Raw genomic sequence first — 21,660 nt, forward strand, 5'->3', positions numbered from 1 at the left:
AGGTGTGTGATTGATTAATAATGTTAGCTGCTTCCTGTTGGTTGATAAGGGGGATGTATGAAGCCCTGGAGTGAGATGATCAGCTTATGTCAGTCAGCTTCTAACTGTGCTAGATAAATGACAGAAGCTCATTGGTTGTTTTGAGCAACTTTTCCACTTTTAGTCTTTCCATCTCCCCCATATGAGCGGACAGATCAGTAAAAGGAGCTCCCGTCTGACAGTTGAGATGAGAAATTATTTGCTTCATGTGTGTTGGCTCCTTATTTTTACTATGGAGGCTGCAAATGGCTAGTTATGCCCCGGCTTGTTAGCACCTAATTCTAGATGCAGTATTTGCCCTTTGGGTACACACTCGCGACTACTAAATTTTAATTGTTTTTCACTGCAAAGAATGTAATTAGTCTTAAAAATAAACAAAAACATTTGTTTTCGGTGTTTGCATCAATTTACTGCGAAGAGTATCTATAATATAGTTGTGAATGGCTGTCCCGCATCCGCCATGTGCAGTGGGAGCCGGATAGGCTCCGCCCACTGCGACAGATGGGTACAATGGATGGTAGAAGGTTACTAGAGATTCTGAGATGCCTGACAGTCCACGGCTGGGGTAATTCACTCACAGAAAAGGCAGGGCAGATGGGAAGATAAAACCCCCTAGGTGCTAGTTACTGTATATGTATAATAACATTTATGCCACTGAGGATTTTTTATTTATTTTTTAATTCTTTGTTGGCTTGTGTGTTTACTATTTGTTCAATTTGTCTCTTTCCAGTAAAATCAGTAAAATGGAATGGGAGATGAAAAAGTTTGACAAGGCGATCGGGTATGTTTATAACAGAATGCTCGGCTATTGTTTATCAGTTTCCTTTGCAAAGTTTAGGAGACTCATTAACTGTACTGTCAAATTTGTTATAGATTTAAATGTAGATTGTAAAGATTGTTAGCAAACATTTTTCTATTTGCACAAATGTGTATAAATGTCTTCCGGCCCTAGAGTAGAACATTTATAGATTTGCACTCACACCCATATTCCCATGTTTGGAATTGCTCCCAGAAAATGGTTTATTTTTGCAGAATTGCAATTCCTAGTGGAAAAGCTCATGATGGTAAAAGAGAAAACTTAATTTTCCTTTCAACTATCTCTTTAAACCACTACTTAAACACTGCTTAGTCTAGCCTCATTAAAGTGGCAATCCCAAGAAAACATTAGGGGATATATTTAGTAAAAGTCTATTTTGGTTAATTTTTGATCGATTTTGTGTTCAAGGGTCTAAGGGGAACATTTACTAAGCAGTGATAAGAGCGGAGAAGTGAGCCAGTGGAGAAGTTGCCCATGGCAACCAATCAGCACTGAAGTAACATCTATAATTTGCATACTATAAAATGACACAGAGCTGCTGATTGGTTGATGGGGCAACCTCTCCATTGGCTCACTTCTCCGCTCTTATCACTGCTTAGTAAATGTCCCCCCTAAATCACATATTTACTAACAGATGATTTTTGACTGTTTCAAAAAAAATTTTTTAAATCATCTGTTAGTAAATGTTGAATTTAGACCCTGAAATACAAAATTGACCAAACATCGAACCAGAACAATTTTTAGTAAATATAACCCTAAATCCCACATTTACTAACAGATGATTTTTTACCTATTTTTTCTAAAAGGATGTCAAAAACCATCTGTTAGTAAATGTGTGATTTAGTCCCTGAAGCACAAAATCGATCAAAAATTGGCCCAACAGCGACAAAAAAAAAAATCGATCAGCATTGCCCCAAATCGACTTTTAAATATACCCCTAGATGTGTTGTTTTAAAAATAAATAATTGTGGCAGGATATAAGAAGAAAATTGGTATTGTATTTGTCCTTTGTTTCTTTCTACAGGCTGCTAATAATTATCATTTTCGATGGTTTGCAGTGTCATATGAATACCATTGAAACCACAGTGACTTAATGTATTGAACAGAGAGGCTTTGGAACACCCCTCTGAGCTCAGTCTGTTCTGTACACTGTAACATCCACCCTCTCTACTATCACATAACATTTTAACAGCTGTGATTTGTACATATGACTGGCCCCCATACTCTTCTGCCCTCCAGAAGAATTTTGTAAAGGAGATCATGATTTTTTTGGAGCATAGTTTAGAAAAAGCTTTTCTTGCATCTCAGTCATTATTAATTAAAAATGATGAAACTGCAAAGCCACATGGATTGTCGTACATGAAGCCATAGGGGACTGATACTGTAAAGCTTACAAAGTTAAAACAGATAATGACAGACCAAATGCATGCATATGCACAAAAAGAAAAAGAGAAGGATTGGACTTGAAGTGGCGCACTTAAACATTAAATTGATACATAAATTATAACTTTTATTAGAGTATATTTGTTAAAAAGACCTGTAGCTGTGAAATATTAAAACCAAAAACATATAAATTGACAAAACCAAGTGTGATATGTGTGAATAAAAACACACACTGTGCTAACTGTGTAGTGCTACACATATATAATATATTATAGGTACTATGACCCTTGAATCAAATTATATGTGTTGTTAGGCTGAGTGCCCAATGGCGCTTTGAAGTCACTGATCAGTTGTACTAGATAGGCTTACTGAGGGTACTATAAAGTGCAATATTCCAATAGAAAGCTCCCCCTCAGTTTGGGCGCTGTGACCCCTCACTTATGTGCAATCATATGCTTGTACAGCTATGAGTCAGTGTTTATCCTCACTAGTGATCTCAATGTAATTAGCTGTTCTCAATCAATTTACAGCAGGTAATATCTGGAGTCAGTATCACTTTAAGTGAATAATCTGTTTGGGCGCTATGACCCCTCACTTATATGCATTCATATGCTTATACAGCTATGAATCCATGTTTCTCCTCACTAGTGATCTCAATGTAATTGGCTGTTCTTAATCAATTTACAGCAGGTAATACCTGAAGTCAGTGTCACTTTAAGTGAATGATAATTGATGTTCGCTTATATGCTTATACAGCTATAGATCAGTGCTTCTCCCCACTAGTGATCTCAATATAATTAGCTGTTCTCAGTCGATTTACAGCAGGTAATTAATAAAGTCAATATCACTTTAAGTGAGTAATCACAATGTTCATTAGTGATATTGTTAATGAGAGACACTGTAATGTCCAAGAATGCATATAAACTGACAGTTTTCCACAATATTCACTACTATTATAGTGGAATAGAGATCATAGCTGTGAGGCACAGGGTTTAGTGAGCTGTTTGAGTATTGCACTAATGCCGTACACTGGAACACTCCATCAGCTGTTAATAGCAGTATATCCTAACTAGCTGTTTTGTAATTATCAGCTGTGTGATGGAAACCTATATATCAAATAAACAGCATTTAACCTGAGTAGCACATAAACATTGCTAGATAATTGTTCTATACTTGTAAAGTAACAAGCAGTGCTGTAGAGATGTCTCAGCTGCTACATTAAGCAGTGTATCTTAGTCTTGCTACAATGTTGCTAGTACATGCAGCTTGCTGAGTCATATGTGGTAAATAATCCTCTCAGTGCAGGAAAGCTTGTGAGCTCCATCAGTGTCATGAGGCTTCACAATAGCCAGCTCAGCTTTAGTATAGATCTCGCTCTATTCCTAACAACACAATACATTTAGCACATTGTTATTATACACAGCAGCACAGTGTGACTCGCCGACACGTGTTTCACAGTTAAGTTTTTTCAGGGCTAACCAAAATGCCTCCAATAGCCCTAATTTAACAGTACAGATACACCAATCGCGGGGCAGATTCCCGGTCACATGACTGGGCCATCCAATCACGTTGCGTCTCCTGTTAATGGGATTTGGACTGTGCTCAGTCTAATCATGTGACACCTATTAACCCATCAGAGAGCCCAAATTACGTGCACCAGAGATAGACATAATGTTAAATCTGTGTGTCTGATTCTGGGCTACGGTTCAAGTCATCTGACTAGTTAGATCCAACGGAATCATAATAATAGGTTCCTGAGAGTAATATTAAAGAGATACTCTGTGTTTCCAGTATGAGAGATAAACTTGAATATGCTTGAACCGTAGCCCAGAATCAGAGACACAGATTTAACATTATGTCTATCTCTGGTGCACGTAATTTGGGCTCTCTGATGGGTTAATAGGTGTCACATGATTAGACTGAGCACAGTCCAAATCCCATTAACAGGAGACGCGACGTGATTGGATGGCCCAGTCATGTGACCGGGAATCTGCCCCGCGATTGGTGTATCTGTACTGTTAAATTAGGGCTATTGGAGGCATTCTGGTTAGCCCTGAAAAAACTTAACTGTGAAACACGTGTCGGCGAGTCACACTGTGCTGCTGTGTATAATAACAATGTGCTAAATGTATTGTGTTGTTAGGAATAGAGCGAGATCTATACTAAAGCTGAGCTGGCTATTGTGAAGCCTCATGACACTGATGGAGCTCACAAGCTTTCCTGCACTGAGAGGATTATTTAACCACATATGACTCAGCAAGCTGCATGTACTAGCAACATTGTAGCAAGACTAAGATACACTGCTTAATGTAGCAGCTGAGACATCTCTACAGCACTGCTTGTTACTTTACAAATATAGAACAATTATCTAGCAATGTTTATGTGCTACTCAGGTTAAATGCTGTTTATTTGATATATAGGTTTCCATCACACAGCTGATAATTACAAAACAGCTAGTTAGGATATACTGCTATTAACAGCTGATGGAGTGTTCCAGTGTACGGCATTAGTGCAATACTCAAACAGCTCACTAAACCCTGTGCCTCACAGCTATGATCTATATTCCACTATAATAGTAGTGAATAGTTTGGAAAACTGTCAGTTTATATGCATTCTTGGACATTACAGTGTCTCTCATTAACAATATAACTAATGAACATTGTGATTACTCACTTAAAGTGATATTGACTTTATTAATTACCTGCTGTAAATCGACTGAGAGCATCTAATTATATTGAGATCACTAGTGGGGAGAAGCACTGATCTATAGCTGTATAAGCATATAAGCGAACATCAATTATCATTCACTTAAAGTGACACTGACTTCAGGTATTACCTGCTGTAAATTGATTAATGAACAGCCAATTACATTGAGATCACTAGTGAGGAGAAACATGGATTCATAGCTGTATAAGCATATGAATGCATATAAGTGAGGGGTCATAGCGCCCAAACAGATTATTCACTTAAAGCACAGGTTCTCAAACTCGGTCCTCAGGACCCCACACAGTGCATGTTTTGCAGGTCTCCTCACAGAATCACAAGTGAAATAATTAGCTCCACCTGCGGACCTTTTAAAATGTGTCTGTGAGTAATTAATACACCTGTGCACTTTTTGGGTTACCTGCAAAACATGCACTGTGTGGGGTCCTGAGGACTGAGTTTGAGAACCCCTGACTTAAAGTGATACTGACTCCAGATATTACCTGCTGTAAATTGATTAAGAACAGCCAATTACATTGAGATCACTAGTGAGGAGAAACACTGATTCATAGCTGTATAAGCATATGAATACAATATGCATATAAGTGAGGGGTCATAGTGCCCAAACAGATTATTCACTTAAAGTGATACTGACTTCAGATATTACCTGCTGTAAATTGATTGAGAACAGCCAATTACATTGAGATCACTAGTGAGGATAAACACTGACTTATAGCTGTACAAGCGTATGATTGCACATAAGTGAGGGGTCACAGCGCCCAAACTGAGGGGGAGCTTTCTATTGGAATATTGCACTTTACAGTACCCTCAGTAAGCCTATCTAGTACAACTGATCAGTGACTTCAAAGCGCCATTGGGCACTCAGCCTAACAACACATATAATTTGATTCAAGGGTCATAGTACCTATAATATATTATATATGTGTAGCACTACACAGTTAGCACAGTGTGTGTTTTTATTTACACATATCACACTTTGTTTTGTCAATTTATATGTTTTTGGTTTTAATATTTCACAGCTACAGGTCTTTTTAACAAATATACTCTAATAAAAGTTATAATTTATGTATCAATTTAATGTTTAAGTGCGCCACTTCAAGTCCAATCCTTCTCTGTTTCTTTTTGTGTATAACTATATATTGGCAACAATATATTCAGTGGCAGCACTCCCTATACAATTCAAATATCTGATATAGAATATAACTAGGGGTTTCCTTTGTTCTAATTTGGAACTTTTCTATAATATGCTAGTGCAGTAGTATCCCTTTCCCTTTCCCTGCTAACGTACAAATGCATGCATACAAGTCCATGTGGGATTTCTCTTTTAAAGTTTAAAATTAATAATAATTGTAAAGGGACATTGAAGTGCAAAAATAGTTCCAATTATTGTGGTCCGTGGATTAACAGGGAATATTTATAGTGGGGAAGGGGAGATTCCGCACAGGGGATCAGTATGATTTACCGGTGAGCGAGATGGCGGCCGTCAGTGGCCCTCATTCCGAGTTGATCGCTAGCTGCCGTTGTTCGCAGCGCAGCGATCAATCCAAAAATTGGCAATTCTGTGCATGCGTATGGGGCGCACTGCGCACGCACGTCGTACTTTCACAAAAGCCGATGTAGTTTTACACAAGGTCTAGCGACGCTTTTCAGTCGCACTGCTGGCCACAGAGTGATTGACAGGAAGTGGGTGTTTCTGGGAGGAAACTGACCGTTTTCGGGGAGTGTGTGAAAAAACGCAGGCGTGTCGGATAAAAACGCAGGAGTGGCTGGGGAAACGTAGGCGTGGTTGGCTGAACGCAGGGCGTGTTTGTGACGTCAAAACAGGAACTAAATAGTCTGAAGTGATCGCTAGCTAGGAGTAAGTCTCCAGCTGCTCTGAAACTGCACAATCTTTTTTTGTAGCAGATCTGCGATCCTTTCGTTCGCACTTCTGCTAAGCTAAGATACACTCCCAGAGGGCGGCGGCTTAGCATTTGCACTGCTGCTAAAAGCAGCTAGCGAGCGAACAACTCGGAATGAGGGCCAGTATACCAACAACAGCATCCCGGCCGCCAGTATGCCGGCAGCGGGGCGAGCGCAAAGTGTCCCCTTGCACGCTCACTGCACTTGCCACACTGTTGACTCAGTTGTGGACACCTACGAGTGGAAATAGTCCCTGTGGGATGGGATTCTGGCTGTCGGCATTGTTGGTTGTCTGGATCCTGACAGTCGGCAAATGAACTGCATCCCCCGCACAGACCTGGTCTCAGAGACCTTAATATATATTACAATATATCAAACCAACGTAGAGCACATTATAATACAGAATTTATTTCATGGCGTCACTGAGTTGGTGGTGCTCCCAAGAGTCAGACAGAATTGCAAGTAATGGAGAGAAAGAGAAGACGTTTTTTTCTGGAGCACTGTTCTTATATCGTCATTTTAAAACATACAGGTTGAGTATCCCATATCCAAAATGCTTGGGACCAGAAGTATTTTGGATATGGGATTTTTCCGTATTTTGGAATAACTGCATACCATAATGAGATATCATGGTGATGGGACCCAAGTCTAAGCACATAATGCATTTATGTTTCATATACACCTTATACACACAACCTGAAGGTCATTTTAGCCAATATGTTTAATAACTTTTCTCTGACGTCCTAGTGGATGCTGGGAACTCCGTAAGGACCATGGGGAATAGCGGGCTCCGCAGGAGACTGGGCACTCTAAAAGAAAGATTAGGTACTATCTGGTGTGCACTGGCTCCTCCCTCTATGCCCCTCCTCCAGACCTCAGTTAGAATCTGTGCCCGGCCCGAGCTGGTTGCACACTAGGGGCTCTCTGTAGCTCCTAGTAAAGAAAGTATTTGTTAGGTGTTTTATTTTCAGTGAGATCTGCTGGCAACAGACTCACTGCTACGAGGGACTAAGGGGAGAAGAAGCGAACCTACCTGCTTGCAGCTAGCTTGGGCTTCTTAGGCTACTGGACACCATTAGCTCCAGAGGGATCGAACACAGGCCCAGCCTCGATCGTCTGGTCCCGGAGCCGCGCCACCGTCCCCCTTACAGAGCCAGAAGCAAGAAGAACGTCCTGGAAATCGGCGGCTGAAGACTTCGGTCTTCATTAAGGTAGCGCACAGCACTGCAGCTGTGCGCCATTGCTCCCACAGCACACCACATACTCCGGTCACTGATGGGTGCATGGCGCTGGGGGGGGGCGCCCTGGGCTGCAATTAGAGTACCTTAACTTTGGCAAACAACACATAATATAGCCTAATAAGCTATATATGTGTAAAAATCCCCTGCCATAATACAATTATAAGAGCGGGAGAAGTCCGCCGAAAAAGGGGCGGGGCTATCTCCCTCAGCACACTGGCGCCATTTTCTCTTCACAGTGCAGCTGGAAGACAGCTCCCCAGGCTCTCCCCTGCAGTTTCCAGGCTCAAAGGGTTAAAAAGAGAGCGGGGGCACTAAATTTAGGCGCAAACTGTATATAAAAAAAGCAGCTATAGGGATAAATCACTTTCTATTAGTGTAAATCCCTGATTAAATAGCGCTGTGGTGTGTGCTGGCATATCTCTCTGTCTCCCCAAAGGACTTTGTGGGGTCCTGTCCTCAGTCAGAGCATTCCCTGTGTGTGTGCGGTGTGTCGATACGGCTGTGTCGACTTGTTTGATGAGGAGGCTTATGTGGAGGCGGAGCAGGTGCCGATAAATGTGATGTCACCCCCTGCGGGGCCGACACCAGAGTGGGTGGATATGTGGAAGGTATTAACCGACAGTGTCAACTCCTTACATAAAAGGCTGGATGACGTAACAGCCATGGGACAGCCGGCTTCTCAGCCCGCGCCTGCCCAGGCGTCTCAAAGGCCATCAGGGGCTCGAAAACGCCCGCTACCTCAGATGGCAGACACAGATGTCGACACGGAGTCTGACTCCAGTGTCGACGAGGTTGAGACATATACAAAATCCACTAGGGGCATCCGTTGCATGATTTCGGCAATAAAAAATGTGTTCCACATTTCTGACATTAACCCAAGTACCACTAAAAAGGGGTTTTATGTTTGGGGAGAAAAAGCAGCCAGTGTTTTGTTCCCCCATCAGATGAATTGAATGAAGTGTGTGAAGAAGCGTGGGTTTCCCCCGATAAGAAACTGGTAATTTCTAAAAAGTTACTGATGGCGTACCCTTTCCCGCCAGCGGATAGGTCACGTTGGGAGATATCCCCTAGGGTGGATAAGGCGCTCACACGTTTGTCAAAAAAGGTGGCACTGCCGTCTCAGGATACGGCCACCTTGAAGGAGCCTGCTGATAGAAAGCAGGAGGAAATCCTGAAGTCTGTATATACACACTCAGGTACTATACTGTGACCTGCAATTGCCTCAACATGGAGGTGTAGTGCTGCTGCAGCGTGGTCTGATACCCTGTCAGATAATAGTGTTACCCTCGACAGGGATACTATTTTGCTAACCATAAAGCATATTAAAGACGTCGTCTTATATATGAGGGATGCACAGAGGGATATTTGCCGGCTGGCATCCAGAATTAATGCAATGTCCGTTTCTGCCAGGAGAGTATTATGGACCCGGCAGTGGACAGGTGATGCTGATTCTAAAAGGCACATGGAGATTCTGCCTTATAAGGGTGAGGAATTGTTTGGGGATGGTCTCTCGGACCTCGTATCCACAGCAACAGCTGGGAAGTCAAAATTTTTACCTCAGGTTCCCTCACAGCCTAAGAAAGCACCGTATTATCAGGTACAGTCCTTTCGGCCTCAGAAAAGCAAGCGGGTCAAAGGCGCTTCCTTTCTGCCAGAGGCAAGGGAAGAAGGAAAAAGGCTGCACCAGACAGCCAGTTCCCAGGATCAAAAATCTTCCCCCGCTTCCTCTAAGTCCACCGCATGACGCTGGGGCTCCACAGGCTGAGCCAGGTGCAGTGGGGGCGCGTCTCCGGAACTTCAGCGACCAGTGGGCTCGCTCACAGATGGATCCCTGGGTTCTGCAAGTAGTATCACAGGGATACAAGCTGGAGTTCGAGGCGACTCCCCCTCGCCGTTACCTCAAATCAGCCTTGCCTGCTGACCTCAGAGAAAGGGAGGTAGTACTGGCGGCAATTCACAAGCTGTATCTTCAGCAGGTGATAATCAAGGTACCCCTCCTTCAACAGGGACAGGGTTACTATTCCACAATGTTGTGGTACCGAAACCAGACGGTTCGGTGAGACCCATTCTAAATTTAAAATCCTTGAACATTTATATAAAAAAGTTCAAGTTCAAAGTACCTCAAGGTTGTGGTACAGGACTGTCATTACCAATTCCAGACGTTGCCGTCTGGTCTGTCCACGGCACCGTGGGTATTTACCAAGATAATGGCCGAAATGATGATGCTCCTCCGAAAGAAGGGAGTCATGATTATTCCGTACTTGGACGATCTCCTTATAAAGGCGAGGTCCAAGGAGCAGTTGCTAGTCGGCGTGGCACTATCTTAGGAAGTGCTGCATCAGCACGGCTGGATTCTGAATATCCCAAAGTCGCAGCTGATTCCTGCGACGCGTCTGCTGTTCTTGGGCATGATTCTGGACACAGAACAGAAGAATTTCTCCCGGAGGAGAAGGCCCAGGAATTATCATCTCTGGTCAGGGACCTCCTGAAACCAAAGCAGGTGTTGGTGCATCACTGCACGCGAGTCCTGGGAAAGATGGTAGCTTCTTACAAAGCAAGTCCCTTCGGCAGATTCCATGCAAGGATCTTCCAGTGGGATCTGTTGGACAAGTGGTCCGGATCGCATCTCCAGATGCATCGTTTAATTACCCTGTCCCCGAGGGCCAGGGTGTCTCTGCTGTGGTGGCTGCAGAGTGCTCATCTGCTCGAAGGCCGCAGATTCGGCATACAGGACTGGGTCCTGGTGACCACGGATGCAAGCCTCCGAGGTTGGGGGGCAATCACCCAGGGAAGAAACTTCCAAGGACAATGGTCAAGTCAGGAAACTTCACTACACATAAATATTCTGGAACTAAGGGACATTTACAACGCCCTGAGTCAAGCAGAACCCCTGCTTCAAAAACAACCGGTTCTGATTCAGTCAGACAACATCACAGCGGTCGCCCATGTAAACCGCCAGGGCGGCACAAGAAGCAGGGTAGCAATGGCAGAAGCCACAGGGATTCTTTGATGGCGGAGAATCACGTGATAGCACTGTCAGCAGTGTTCATTCCGGGAGTGGACGGCTGGGAAGCAGACTTCCTCAGCAGGCACGACCTCCACCCGGGAGAGTGGGGACTTCATCCAGAAGTCTTCACGCAGATTGTGAACCGTTGGGAACGGCCACAGGTGGACATGATGGTGTCCCGCCTCACCAAAAAAGCTAAAAAGATATTGCGCCAGGTCAAGGGACCCTCAGGCGATAGCTGTGAACGCTCTAGTGACACCGTGGGTGTACCAGTCGGTTTATGTTTTCCCTCCTCTTCCTCTCGTACCCAAGGTACTGAGAATAATAAGAAGGAGAGGAGTAAGAACTATACTCATTGTTCCGGATTGGCCAAGAAGAGCTTGGTACCCAGAACTTCAAGAAATGATCTCAGAGGACCCTTGGCCTCTGCCGCTTAGACAGGACCTGATACTGCAGGGGCCCTGTCTGTTAGAAGACTTACCGCGGCTGCGTTTGACGGCATGGCGGTTGAACACCGGATCCTAAAGGAAAAGGGCATTCCGGAGGAAGTCATTCCTACGCTGATTAAAGCTAGGAAGGATGTGACCGCAAAACATTATCACCGCATATGGCGGAAATATGTTGCTTGGTGTGAGGCCTGGAAGGCCCCAACGGAGGAATTTCAGCTGGGTCGATTTCTGCACTTCCTACAGTCAGGGGTGACTATGGGCCTAAAATTGGGTTCCATTAAGGTCCAGATTTTGGCTCTGTCGATTTTCTAACAAAAAGAACTGGCTTCACTGCCTGAAATTCTGACTTTTGTTAAAAGGAGTGCTGCATATTCAGCCCCCTTTTGTGCCAGTGGCACCTTGGGATCTCAACGTGGTGTTGGATTTCCTAAAGTCGCATTGGTTGAGCCACTTAAAACCGTGGAGCAAAAATATCTCACGCGGAAAGTGGTCATGCTGTTGGCCTTAGCTTCGGCCAGGCGTGTATCAGAATTGGCGGCTTTCTCATGTAAAAGCCCTTATCTGATTTTTCATATGGATAGGGCGGAATTGAGGACTCGTTCCCAATTTCTTCCTACGGTGGTATCAGCGTTTCATTTGAACCACCCTATTGTGGTGCCTGCGGCTACTCGGGACTTGGAGGATTCCAAGTTGCTGGACGTAGTCAGGGCCCTGAAAATCTATGTTTCCAGGATGGCAAGAGTCAGGAAAACTGACTCGCTATTTATCCTGTATGCACCCAACAAGCTGGGTGCTCCTGCTTCAAAGCAGACTATTGCTCGCTGGATCTATAGCACGATTCAACTTGCACATTCTGCGGCTGGACTGCCGCATCCTAAATCAGTAAAAGCCCATTCCACGAGGAAGGTGGGCTCTTCTTGGGCGGCTGCCCGAGGGGTCTCGGCTTTACAGCTTTGCCGAGCTGCTACTTGGTCGGGTTCAAACACATTTGCAAAATTCTACAAGTTTGATACCCTGGCTGAGGAGGACCTTGAGTTTGCTCATTCGGTGCTGCAGAGTCATCCGCACTCTCCCGCCCGTTTGGGAGCTTTGGTATAATCCCCATGGTCCTTACGGAGTTCCCAGCATCCACTAGGACGTCAGAGAAAATAAGAATTTACTCACCGGTAATTCTATTTCTCGTAGTCCGTAGTGGATGCTGGGCGCCCATCCCAAGTGCGGATTGTCTGCAATACTTGTATATAGTTATTGCCTAACTAAAGGGTTATTGTTTTGAGCCATCTTTTCGTGAGGCTCAGTTGTTATTCATACTGTTAACTGGGTATAGTATCACGAGTTGTACGGTGTGATTGGTGTGGCTGGTATGAGTCTTACCCGGGATTCCAAATCCTTTCCTTATTGTGTCAGCTCTTCCGGGCACAGTTTCCCTAACTGAGGTCTGGAGGAGGGGCATAGAGGGAGGAGCCAGTGCACACCAGAGAGTACCTAATCTTTCTTTTAGAGTGCCCAGTCTCCTGCGGAGCCCGCTATTCCCCATGGTCCTTACGGAGTTCCCAGCATCCACTACGGACTACGAGAAATAGAATTACCGGTGAGTAAATTCTTATTTTTGCATTATACAACATTTGTGTACATACACACAATTCATTTATGTTTCATATACACCTTATACAAAGAGCCTGAAGGTCATTTAATACAATATTTTGAATAATTTTGTGTATTAAACAAAGTTTGTGTACATTGAGCCATCAGAAAACAAAGGTTTCATTATCTCACTCTCACTCAAAAAATTCCGTATTTCGGAATATTCTGTATTTCAGAATATTTGGATATAGGATACTCAACCTGTATTATGTTATTGGTATGCATTAAAAAGCAATCATCCTCCCCACTAACCGAAACGCAACACTATTTATAACTAGCATAACTGTGTATTATTATTTGATTCATGTTTTCAGTAGTAGTCATGATATACTGTGATTTACAGGATTTTCCCCTATCCGTCATGGAAAATCACCCACAACATCGGCTGACACACACTTGAGTTTTTATATTTTTGCAATTTTGTATTTAGCATTTTGACACATTTGTATTATAACCTGCATCTTATACGGCAGGGCTGGCCAAACCGGTCCTCGAGATCTACCAACAGTTCATGTTTTCCAGGCCTCCTGGAGATCTGTAGAATTGTCAGTTAGGAATGAATGCAGCACATCTTAATTAGTAATGACTACACCTGTGCACCAGCTAGGTGGTCTGGAAAATGTGAACTGTTGGTAGATCTCGAGGACTGGTTTGGCCAGACCTGTTATACGGTGTTTTGCACTTTCTCGCTATATATGTATATACCTTGATGTTATGCTGTTTATGAGTAGTGTTGTTTTTCATTAAGCACTGAGGATGATTGCTTTTTAATGCAAACCAATAAAATAATATAATGTTTTAAAATTACAATTTAAGAAGAAAGCCCCAGTAAAGAGAGTATTCTCTTTCTCTCCAATATTAACCGGGAATATCGTTAGAAAAAAACAATTGCTATTTTTTACAGAAAATAAGATATATTTTTATAGCAGATTTCTTGGAAGCAGGGTATGCATACTTTGTGCTTTTATCGCATTAGCAGTGCTAAATATTTTTTTTACTTTTAAGTTTACAGGTTCCTTTTTGTTTTTTTTACAGAGCATTTGGAAGCTCGTTTTGCTTATTCTTAAAGCTCTTTGCAATTTGCATTTGGCTTATTTATTATATAGTTTTACAATATTGTGTATCAGTGAGGTGGAACACTTTCTGTAATGCCTGCCACATTATTCACGGACTTAGGGGCCTATTAGTAACATTATTTTTACTAAAAATATGTGAAAAAGGGTGCTTTCACACCTTTTTCACTTTATTTTAGTATCACTTCAATGTATTAAAGGGCTTTTGGAGCTGTTTTCATGAAAAACGGCTCTAAACCCTTTAATTCACTTTTTTTTTTTATTAACTCACATCACATTTCCCATACTTATACAGGTTGAGTATCCCATTTCCAAATATTCCGAAATATGGAATTTTTTGAGTGAGATAGTGAAACCTTTGTTTTCTGATGGCTCAATGTACACAAACTTTGTTTAATACACACAGTTATTAAAAATATTGTATTAAATGACCTTCAGGCTGTGTGTATAAGGTGTATATGAAACATAAATGAATTGTGTGAATGTACACACACTTTGTTTAATGCACAAAGTTATTAAAAATATTGGCTAAAATGACCTTCAGGCTGTGTGTATAAGGTGTATATGAAACATAAATGCATTCTGTGCTTAGATTTAGGTCCCATCACCATGATATCTCATTATGGTATGCAATTATTCCAAAATACGGAAAAATCCAATATCCAAAATACTTCTGGTCCCAAGCATTTCGGATAAGGGATACTCAACCTGTAATGGGAAATGCAATCTGTGCCGAATTTACTAAAAACATAATGTGAAAAAAAATCGCAGTGAGCCCTGTGGTAATTTTGCCAGCTACAGCTGAGGGCAGCACAGCGATAAGCTGCCTTTTGACCAACTTTCTCTGTTCCCTGGCAGAGAAAGCTGTGCAGGGATCTGGCAGTGTGACCCGGCAAGCTCTGTCCCTGTATGCGGTAATTAGTGATGTACACCGGACATTTTTCGGGTTTTGTGTTTTGGTTTTGGATTCGGTTCCGCGGCCGTGTTTTGGATTCGGACGCGTTTTGGCAAAACCTCACCGAAAAATTTTTGTCGGATTCGGGTGTGTTTTGGATTCGGGTGTTTTTTTTCCAAAAAACCCTAAAAAACAGCTTAAATCATAGAATTTGGTGGTCATTTTGATCCCATAGTATTATTAACCTCAATAACCATAATTTCCACTCATTTCCAGTCTATTCTGAACACCTCACACCTCACAATATTATTTTTAGTCCTAAAATTTGCACCGAGGTCGCTGGATGGCTAAGCTAAGCGACACAAGTGGCCGACACAAACACCTGGCCCATCTAGGAGTGGCACTGCAGTGTCAGGCATGATGGCACTTCAAAAAAATTGTCCCCAAACAGCACATGATGCAAAGAAAAAAAGAGGCGCACCAAGGTCGCTGTGTGACTAAGCTAAGCGACACAAAGACCTGGCCCATCTAGGAGTGGCACTGCAGTGTCAGGCAGGATGGCACTTCAAAAAAATTGTCCCCAAACAGCACATGATGCAAAGAAAAATGAAAGAAAAAAGAGGTGCAAGATGGAATTGTCCTTGGGCCCTCCCACCCACCCTTATGTTGTATAAACAGGACATGCACACTTTAACCAACCCATCATTTCAGCGACAGGGTCTGCCACACGACTGTGACTGAAATGACTGGTTGGTTTGGGCCCCCACCAAAAAAAGAAGCAATCAATCTCTCCTTGCACAAACTGGCTCTACAGAGGCAAGATGTCCACCTCATCATCATCCTCTGATTCCTCACCCCTTTCACTGTGTACATCCCCCTCCTCACAGATTATTAATTCGTCCCCACTGGAATCCACCATCTCAGGTCCCTGTGTACTTTGTGGAGGCAATTGCTGCTGGTGAATGTCTCCACGGAGGAATTGATTATAATTCATTTTGATGAACATCATCTTCTCCACATTTTCTGGAAGTAACCTCGTACGCCGATTGCTGACAAGGTGAGCGGCTGCACTAAACACTCTTTCGGAGTACATACTGGAGGGAGGGCAACTTAGGTAGAATAAAGCCAGTTTGTGCAAGGTCCTCCGAATTGCCTCTTTTTCCTGCCAGTATACGTACGGACTGTCTGACGTGCCTACTTGGATGCGGTCACTCATATAATCCTCCACCATTCTTTCAATGGTGAGAGAATCATATGAAGTGACAGTAGACGACATGTCAGTAATCGTTGGCAGGTCCTTCAGTCCGGACCAGATGTCAGCACTCGCTCCAGACTGCCCTGCATCACCGCCAACGGGTGGGCTCGGAATTCTTAGCCTTTTCCTCGCACCCCCAGTTGCGGGAGAATGTGAAGGAGGAGATGTTGACGGGTCACGTTCCGCTTGACTTGACAATTTTCTCACCAGCAGGTCCTTGAACCTCTGCAGACTTGTGTCTGCCGGAAAGAGAGATACAACGTAGGTTTTAAATCTAGGATCGAGCACGGTGGCCAAAATGTAGTGCTCTGATTTCAACAGATTGACCACCCGTGAATCCTGGTTAAGCGAATTAAGGGCTCCATCCACAAGTCCCACATGCCTAGCGGAATCGCAATGTCTCCAGCTTCTTCTGCAAAAGCCTGATGAGGGGAATGACCTGACTCAGGCTGGCAGTGTCTGAACTGACTTCACGTGTGGCAAGTTCAAAGGGTTGCAGAACCTTGCACAACGTTGAAATCATTCTCCACTGCGCTTGAGTCAGGTGCATTCCCCCTCCTTTGCCTATATCGTGGCCAGATGTATAGGCTTGAATGGCCTTTTGCTGCTCCTCCATCCTCTGAAGCATATAGAGGGTTGAATTCCACCTCGTTACCACCTCTTGCTTCAGATGATGGCAGGGCAGGTTCAGGATTGTTTGGTGGTGCTCCAGTCTTCTGTACGCGGTGGATGAATGCCGAAAGTGGCCCGCAATTCTTCGGGCCACCGACGGCATCTCTTGCACGCCCCTGTCGTTTTTTAAATAATTCTGCACCACCAAATTTCAATATATGTGCAAAACATGGGACGTGCTGGAATTTGCCCAGATGTAATGCACGCACAATATTGCTGGCGTTGTCCGATGTCACAAATCCCCAGGAGAGTCCAATTGGGGTAAGCCATTCTGTGATGATCTTCCTCAGTTTCCGTAAGAGGTTGTCAGCTGTGTGCCTCTTCTGGAAAGCGGTGATACAAAGCGTAGCCTGCCTAGGAACGAGTTGGCGTTTGCGAGATGCTGCTACTGGTCCCGCCGCTGCTGTTCTTGCTGCGGGAGGCAATACATCTACCCAGTGGGCTGTCACAGTCATATAGTCCTGAGTCTGCCCTGCTCCACTTGTCCACTTGTCCACATGTCCGTGGTTAAGTGGACATTGGGTACAACTGCATTTTTTAGGACACTGGTGAGTCTTTTTCTGACGTCCGTGTACATTCTCGGTATCGCCTGCCTAGAGAAGTGGAACCTAGATGGTATTTGGTAACGGGGGCACACTGCCTCAATAAATTGTCTAGTTCCCTGTGAACTAACGGCGGATACCGGACGCACGTCTAACACCAACATAGTTGTCAAGGCCTCAGTTATCCGCTTTGCAGCAGGATGACTGCTGTGATATTTCATCTTCCTCGCAAAGGACTGTTGAACATTTTCGGTATCGCCTGCCTAGAGAAATGGAACCTAGATGGTATTTGGTACCGGGGACACAGTACCTCAATCAAGTCTCTAGTTGCCTCTGAATTAACAGTGGATACCGGAACCACGTTTCTCACCGCCCATGCTGCCAAGGCCTGAGTTATCTGCTTTGCAGCAGGATGACTGCTGTGATATTTCATCTTCCTCACAAAGGACTGTTGGACAGTCAATTGCTTGGTGGAAGTAGTACAAGTGGTCTTCCGACTTCCCTTCTGTGATGACGATCGACTCCCAGCAGCTACAACAGCAGCGCCAGCAGTAGTAGGCGTTACACTCAAGGATGCATCGGAGGAATCCCAGGCAGGAGAGGACTTGTCAGACTTGCCTGTGACATGGCCTGCAGAACTATTGGCTTTCCTGGGTAAGGAGGAAAGTGACACTGAGGGAGTTGGTGGTGTGGTTTGCAGGAGCTTGGTTACAAGAGGAAGGGATTTAGTGGTCAGTGGACTGCTTCCGCTGTCACCCAAAGATTTTGAACTTGTCAATGACTTCTGATGAATGCGCTCCAGGTGACGTATAAGGGAGGATGTTCCTAGGTGGTTAACGTCCTTACCCCTACTTATTACAGCTTGACAAAGGCAACACACGGCTTGACACCTGTTGTCCGCATTTCTGTTAAAATAATTCCACACCGAAGAGGTGATTTTTTTTTGTTTATTGACCAGGCATGTCAATGGCCTTATTCATCTCACGGACAACAGGTGTCTCCCCGGGTGCCTGACTTAAACAAACCACCTCACCATCAGAATCCTCCTTGTCAATTTCCTCCTCCACCCATATCTTCATCCTGGTGTACTTCAACAGTGTGTACACCATCCTGGTGTACTTCAATTTGACTATCAGGAACTGGACTGCGGGTGCTCCTTCCAGCACTTGCAGGGGGCGTGCAAATGGTGGAAGGCGCAAGCTCTTCCCGTCCAGTGTTGGGAAGGTCAGGCATCGCAACCGACACAATTGGACTCTCCTTGGGTATTTGTGATTTAGAAGAACGCACAGTTCTTTGCTGTGCTTTTGCCAGCTTAAGTCTTTTCATTTTTCTAGCGAGAGGATGAGTGCTTCCATCCTCATGTGAAGCTGAACCACTAGCCATGAACATAGGCCAGGGCCTCAGCCATTCCTTGCCACTCCGTGTCGTAAATGGCATATTGGCTGTCACAACTGAGGGTTTAGGCTGACAGGAGGAAGCCTCAGTTGTAGGGGCTGAAATGAAATTAAACTTGGGAGGTTTAATCAGACCCCTGGACATGTAAGTGTAGAAGGATTACCCGAAGGTGTGACCATGACAACCAGGTTAAAAGTCAATAAAAGCTTTATTAACAGACTCCGTGTTGAACAACAATATTCACAGTTGATAAAAGCAGTGGCAAATAATACAGTTCCTGGATCACTATAACCATGGGAGGTATCACAGAGCACTGGTAGGTTGAGGAACAGATGTTAAAGTCCTTTGATGGAATAACCTTACCAGGCCTGGCTGTAGTAGTGAAGATAGCCGAGGAACATGCCAGTAGAAGTATAGATGTAGTTGGTAACTTGAACAGACTGTTGTAGACACTAGATGGAACCAGCCAGGTGGTAGAGACACGGAGTGGATGCTGAATGCAATCAGCCAGGTGATGAAGATACAGAGTGGATGCTGGATGGAACCAGCCAGGTGATGAAGACACGGAGAGGATACTGTAAGATGCTAGGGAGCGTGGAAACAGAAGAGTTGAAAAGAGATTACCGGTGGTAGTGGATACTGCTGGTAAGTAGGGATCCGCTGGAATAACACCGGCACTTTAAAGAAACTGGATACTGCTGGAAGCTGACCGCTGGAAGCAGATGGGTTAATAGCTGGAAGCTGGAATAGCCACGGAGGGCTGCAGAGTCAGGCTGCACCGTAGGATGGAAGGCAGGTGCGGGTCTCGTAGTGGATGCTGGAGACAGGAGCTGGAACCTGGAGAAACAACCACAGGAGAGAGAGACTGGAACAAGGTTTGACATTCAAAGCACTGACCATTTCCTGGTTCAGGCACAGGATACTTATACCTGCTGCAGGGCAGGCATTGGCTGGCCAATCATGCAGATTCACAGTGCAGCAGATTGGTGGAGATTGAGCATGTGACTGGAACAAACATGGCTGCGCCCATGTTAGTACTGGAGGGAAAGTTGGTTTGGGAAACCATGTGGAAACATAGCAGTAATGGCCGCGGAGGACAGGAGACGCCAAACTGACAACTGCACACTGAGACACATGGATGACAGCGGAGACCGCGGCAGGCATGGGGCACCACTCTGACAACCTGCATATTGGAACACAGGAGCGGAGGCCGCGGAGGACGGGAGACGCCACACTAGATTCAAACATGGCGCCGCTGTGACAGCGTCTCAGAGTGACAGGAGGGATATGCAGAGTGTGGACATCAGTAACACAGATGAGATCCGGCCCTGGAACGCTGAGCCAGCTTCAGAAGGCATCTAAAAGGCAAGTAATGGCGTCCAGATACCCGGATCGTGACATTGGCAAGTTTACGCTTCTCCTCAGACGCTTTTAATTTTGATTTTTGGGTCATTTTACTGAACTTTTGTTTTTTGGATTTTACATGCTCTCTACTATGACATTGGGCATCGGCCTTGGCAGACGACGTTGATGGCATTTCATCGTCTCGGCCATGACTAGTGGCAGCAGCTTCAGCACGAGGTAGAAGTGGATCTTGATCTTTCCCTATTTTAACCTCCACATTTTTGTTCTCCATATTTTAATGTGTGGAATTATATGCCAGTATCAATAGCAATGGCCTACTACTATATATACTGCGCACAACTAAAATGCACCACAGGTATAGAATGTAGATGGATAGTATACTTAATGACGACACAGACGTAGGTACAGCAGTGGCCTTCCGTACTGTACTGCTATATATAGTATACTGGTGGTCACTGTGTCAGCAAACTGCAAAACTAAAATGCACCACAGGTATAGAATGTAGATGGATAGTATACTTAATGACGACACAGAGGTAGGTACAGCAGTGGCCTTCCGTACCGTACTGCTATATATAGTATACTGGTGGTCACTGTGTCAGCAAACTAAAAAAATAAAATGCACCACAGGTATAGAATGTAGATGGATAGTATACTTAATGATGACACAGAGGTAGGTACAGCAGTGGCCTTCCGTACCGTACTGCTATATATAGTATACTGGTGGTCACTGTGTCAGCAAACAGCAAAACTAAAATGCACCACAGGTATAGAATGTAGATGGATAGTATACTTAATGACGACACAGAGGTAGGTACAGCAGTGGCCTTCCGTACCGTACTGCTATATATAGTATACTGGTGGTCACTGTGTCAGCAAACTGCAAAACTAAAATGCACCACAGGTATAGAATGTAGATGGATAGTATACTTAATGACGACACAGAGGTAGGTACAGCAGTGGCCTTCCGTACCGTACTGCTATATATAGTATACTGGTGGTCACTGTGTCAGCAAAACTCTGCACTGTACTCCTCCTATATAATATTATACTGGTGGTCCCGACTCCCCAGTCCCCACAATAAAGCAGCACACTGAGCACAGATATGGAGTGTTTTTCAGGCAGACAACGTATAATGGTGGTCACTGTCAGCAAAACTCTGCACTGTACTCCTCCTATATAATATTAATTATACTGGTGGTCCCCAGTCCCCACATTAAAATAAAGCAGCACACTGAGCACAGATATGGAGTGTTTT

General features: G+C 44.2%; 1 protein-coding gene across 3 annotated transcripts in view; it reads left to right on the forward strand.

The window, feature by feature from the left end:
- Positions 1 to 21,660, forward strand: part of ELMOD1 (ELMO domain containing 1) — a 296,287-nt gene that overhangs the window by 257,826 nt on the left and 16,801 nt on the right. For all 3 annotated transcript variants that reach the window (XM_063951584.1, XM_063951582.1, XM_063951583.1), the window contains one exon: positions 770 to 820. In XM_063951584.1, the coding sequence (XP_063807654.1) occupies positions 770 to 820 (51 nt within the window). The remainder of the gene's footprint in view (positions 1 to 769; positions 821 to 21,660) is intronic.

Source organism: Pseudophryne corroboree, chromosome 2 (genome assembly GCF_028390025.1).
Source record: "Pseudophryne corroboree isolate aPseCor3 chromosome 2, aPseCor3.hap2, whole genome shotgun sequence".
NCBI lineage: Eukaryota > Metazoa > Chordata > Amphibia > Anura > Myobatrachidae > Pseudophryne > Pseudophryne corroboree.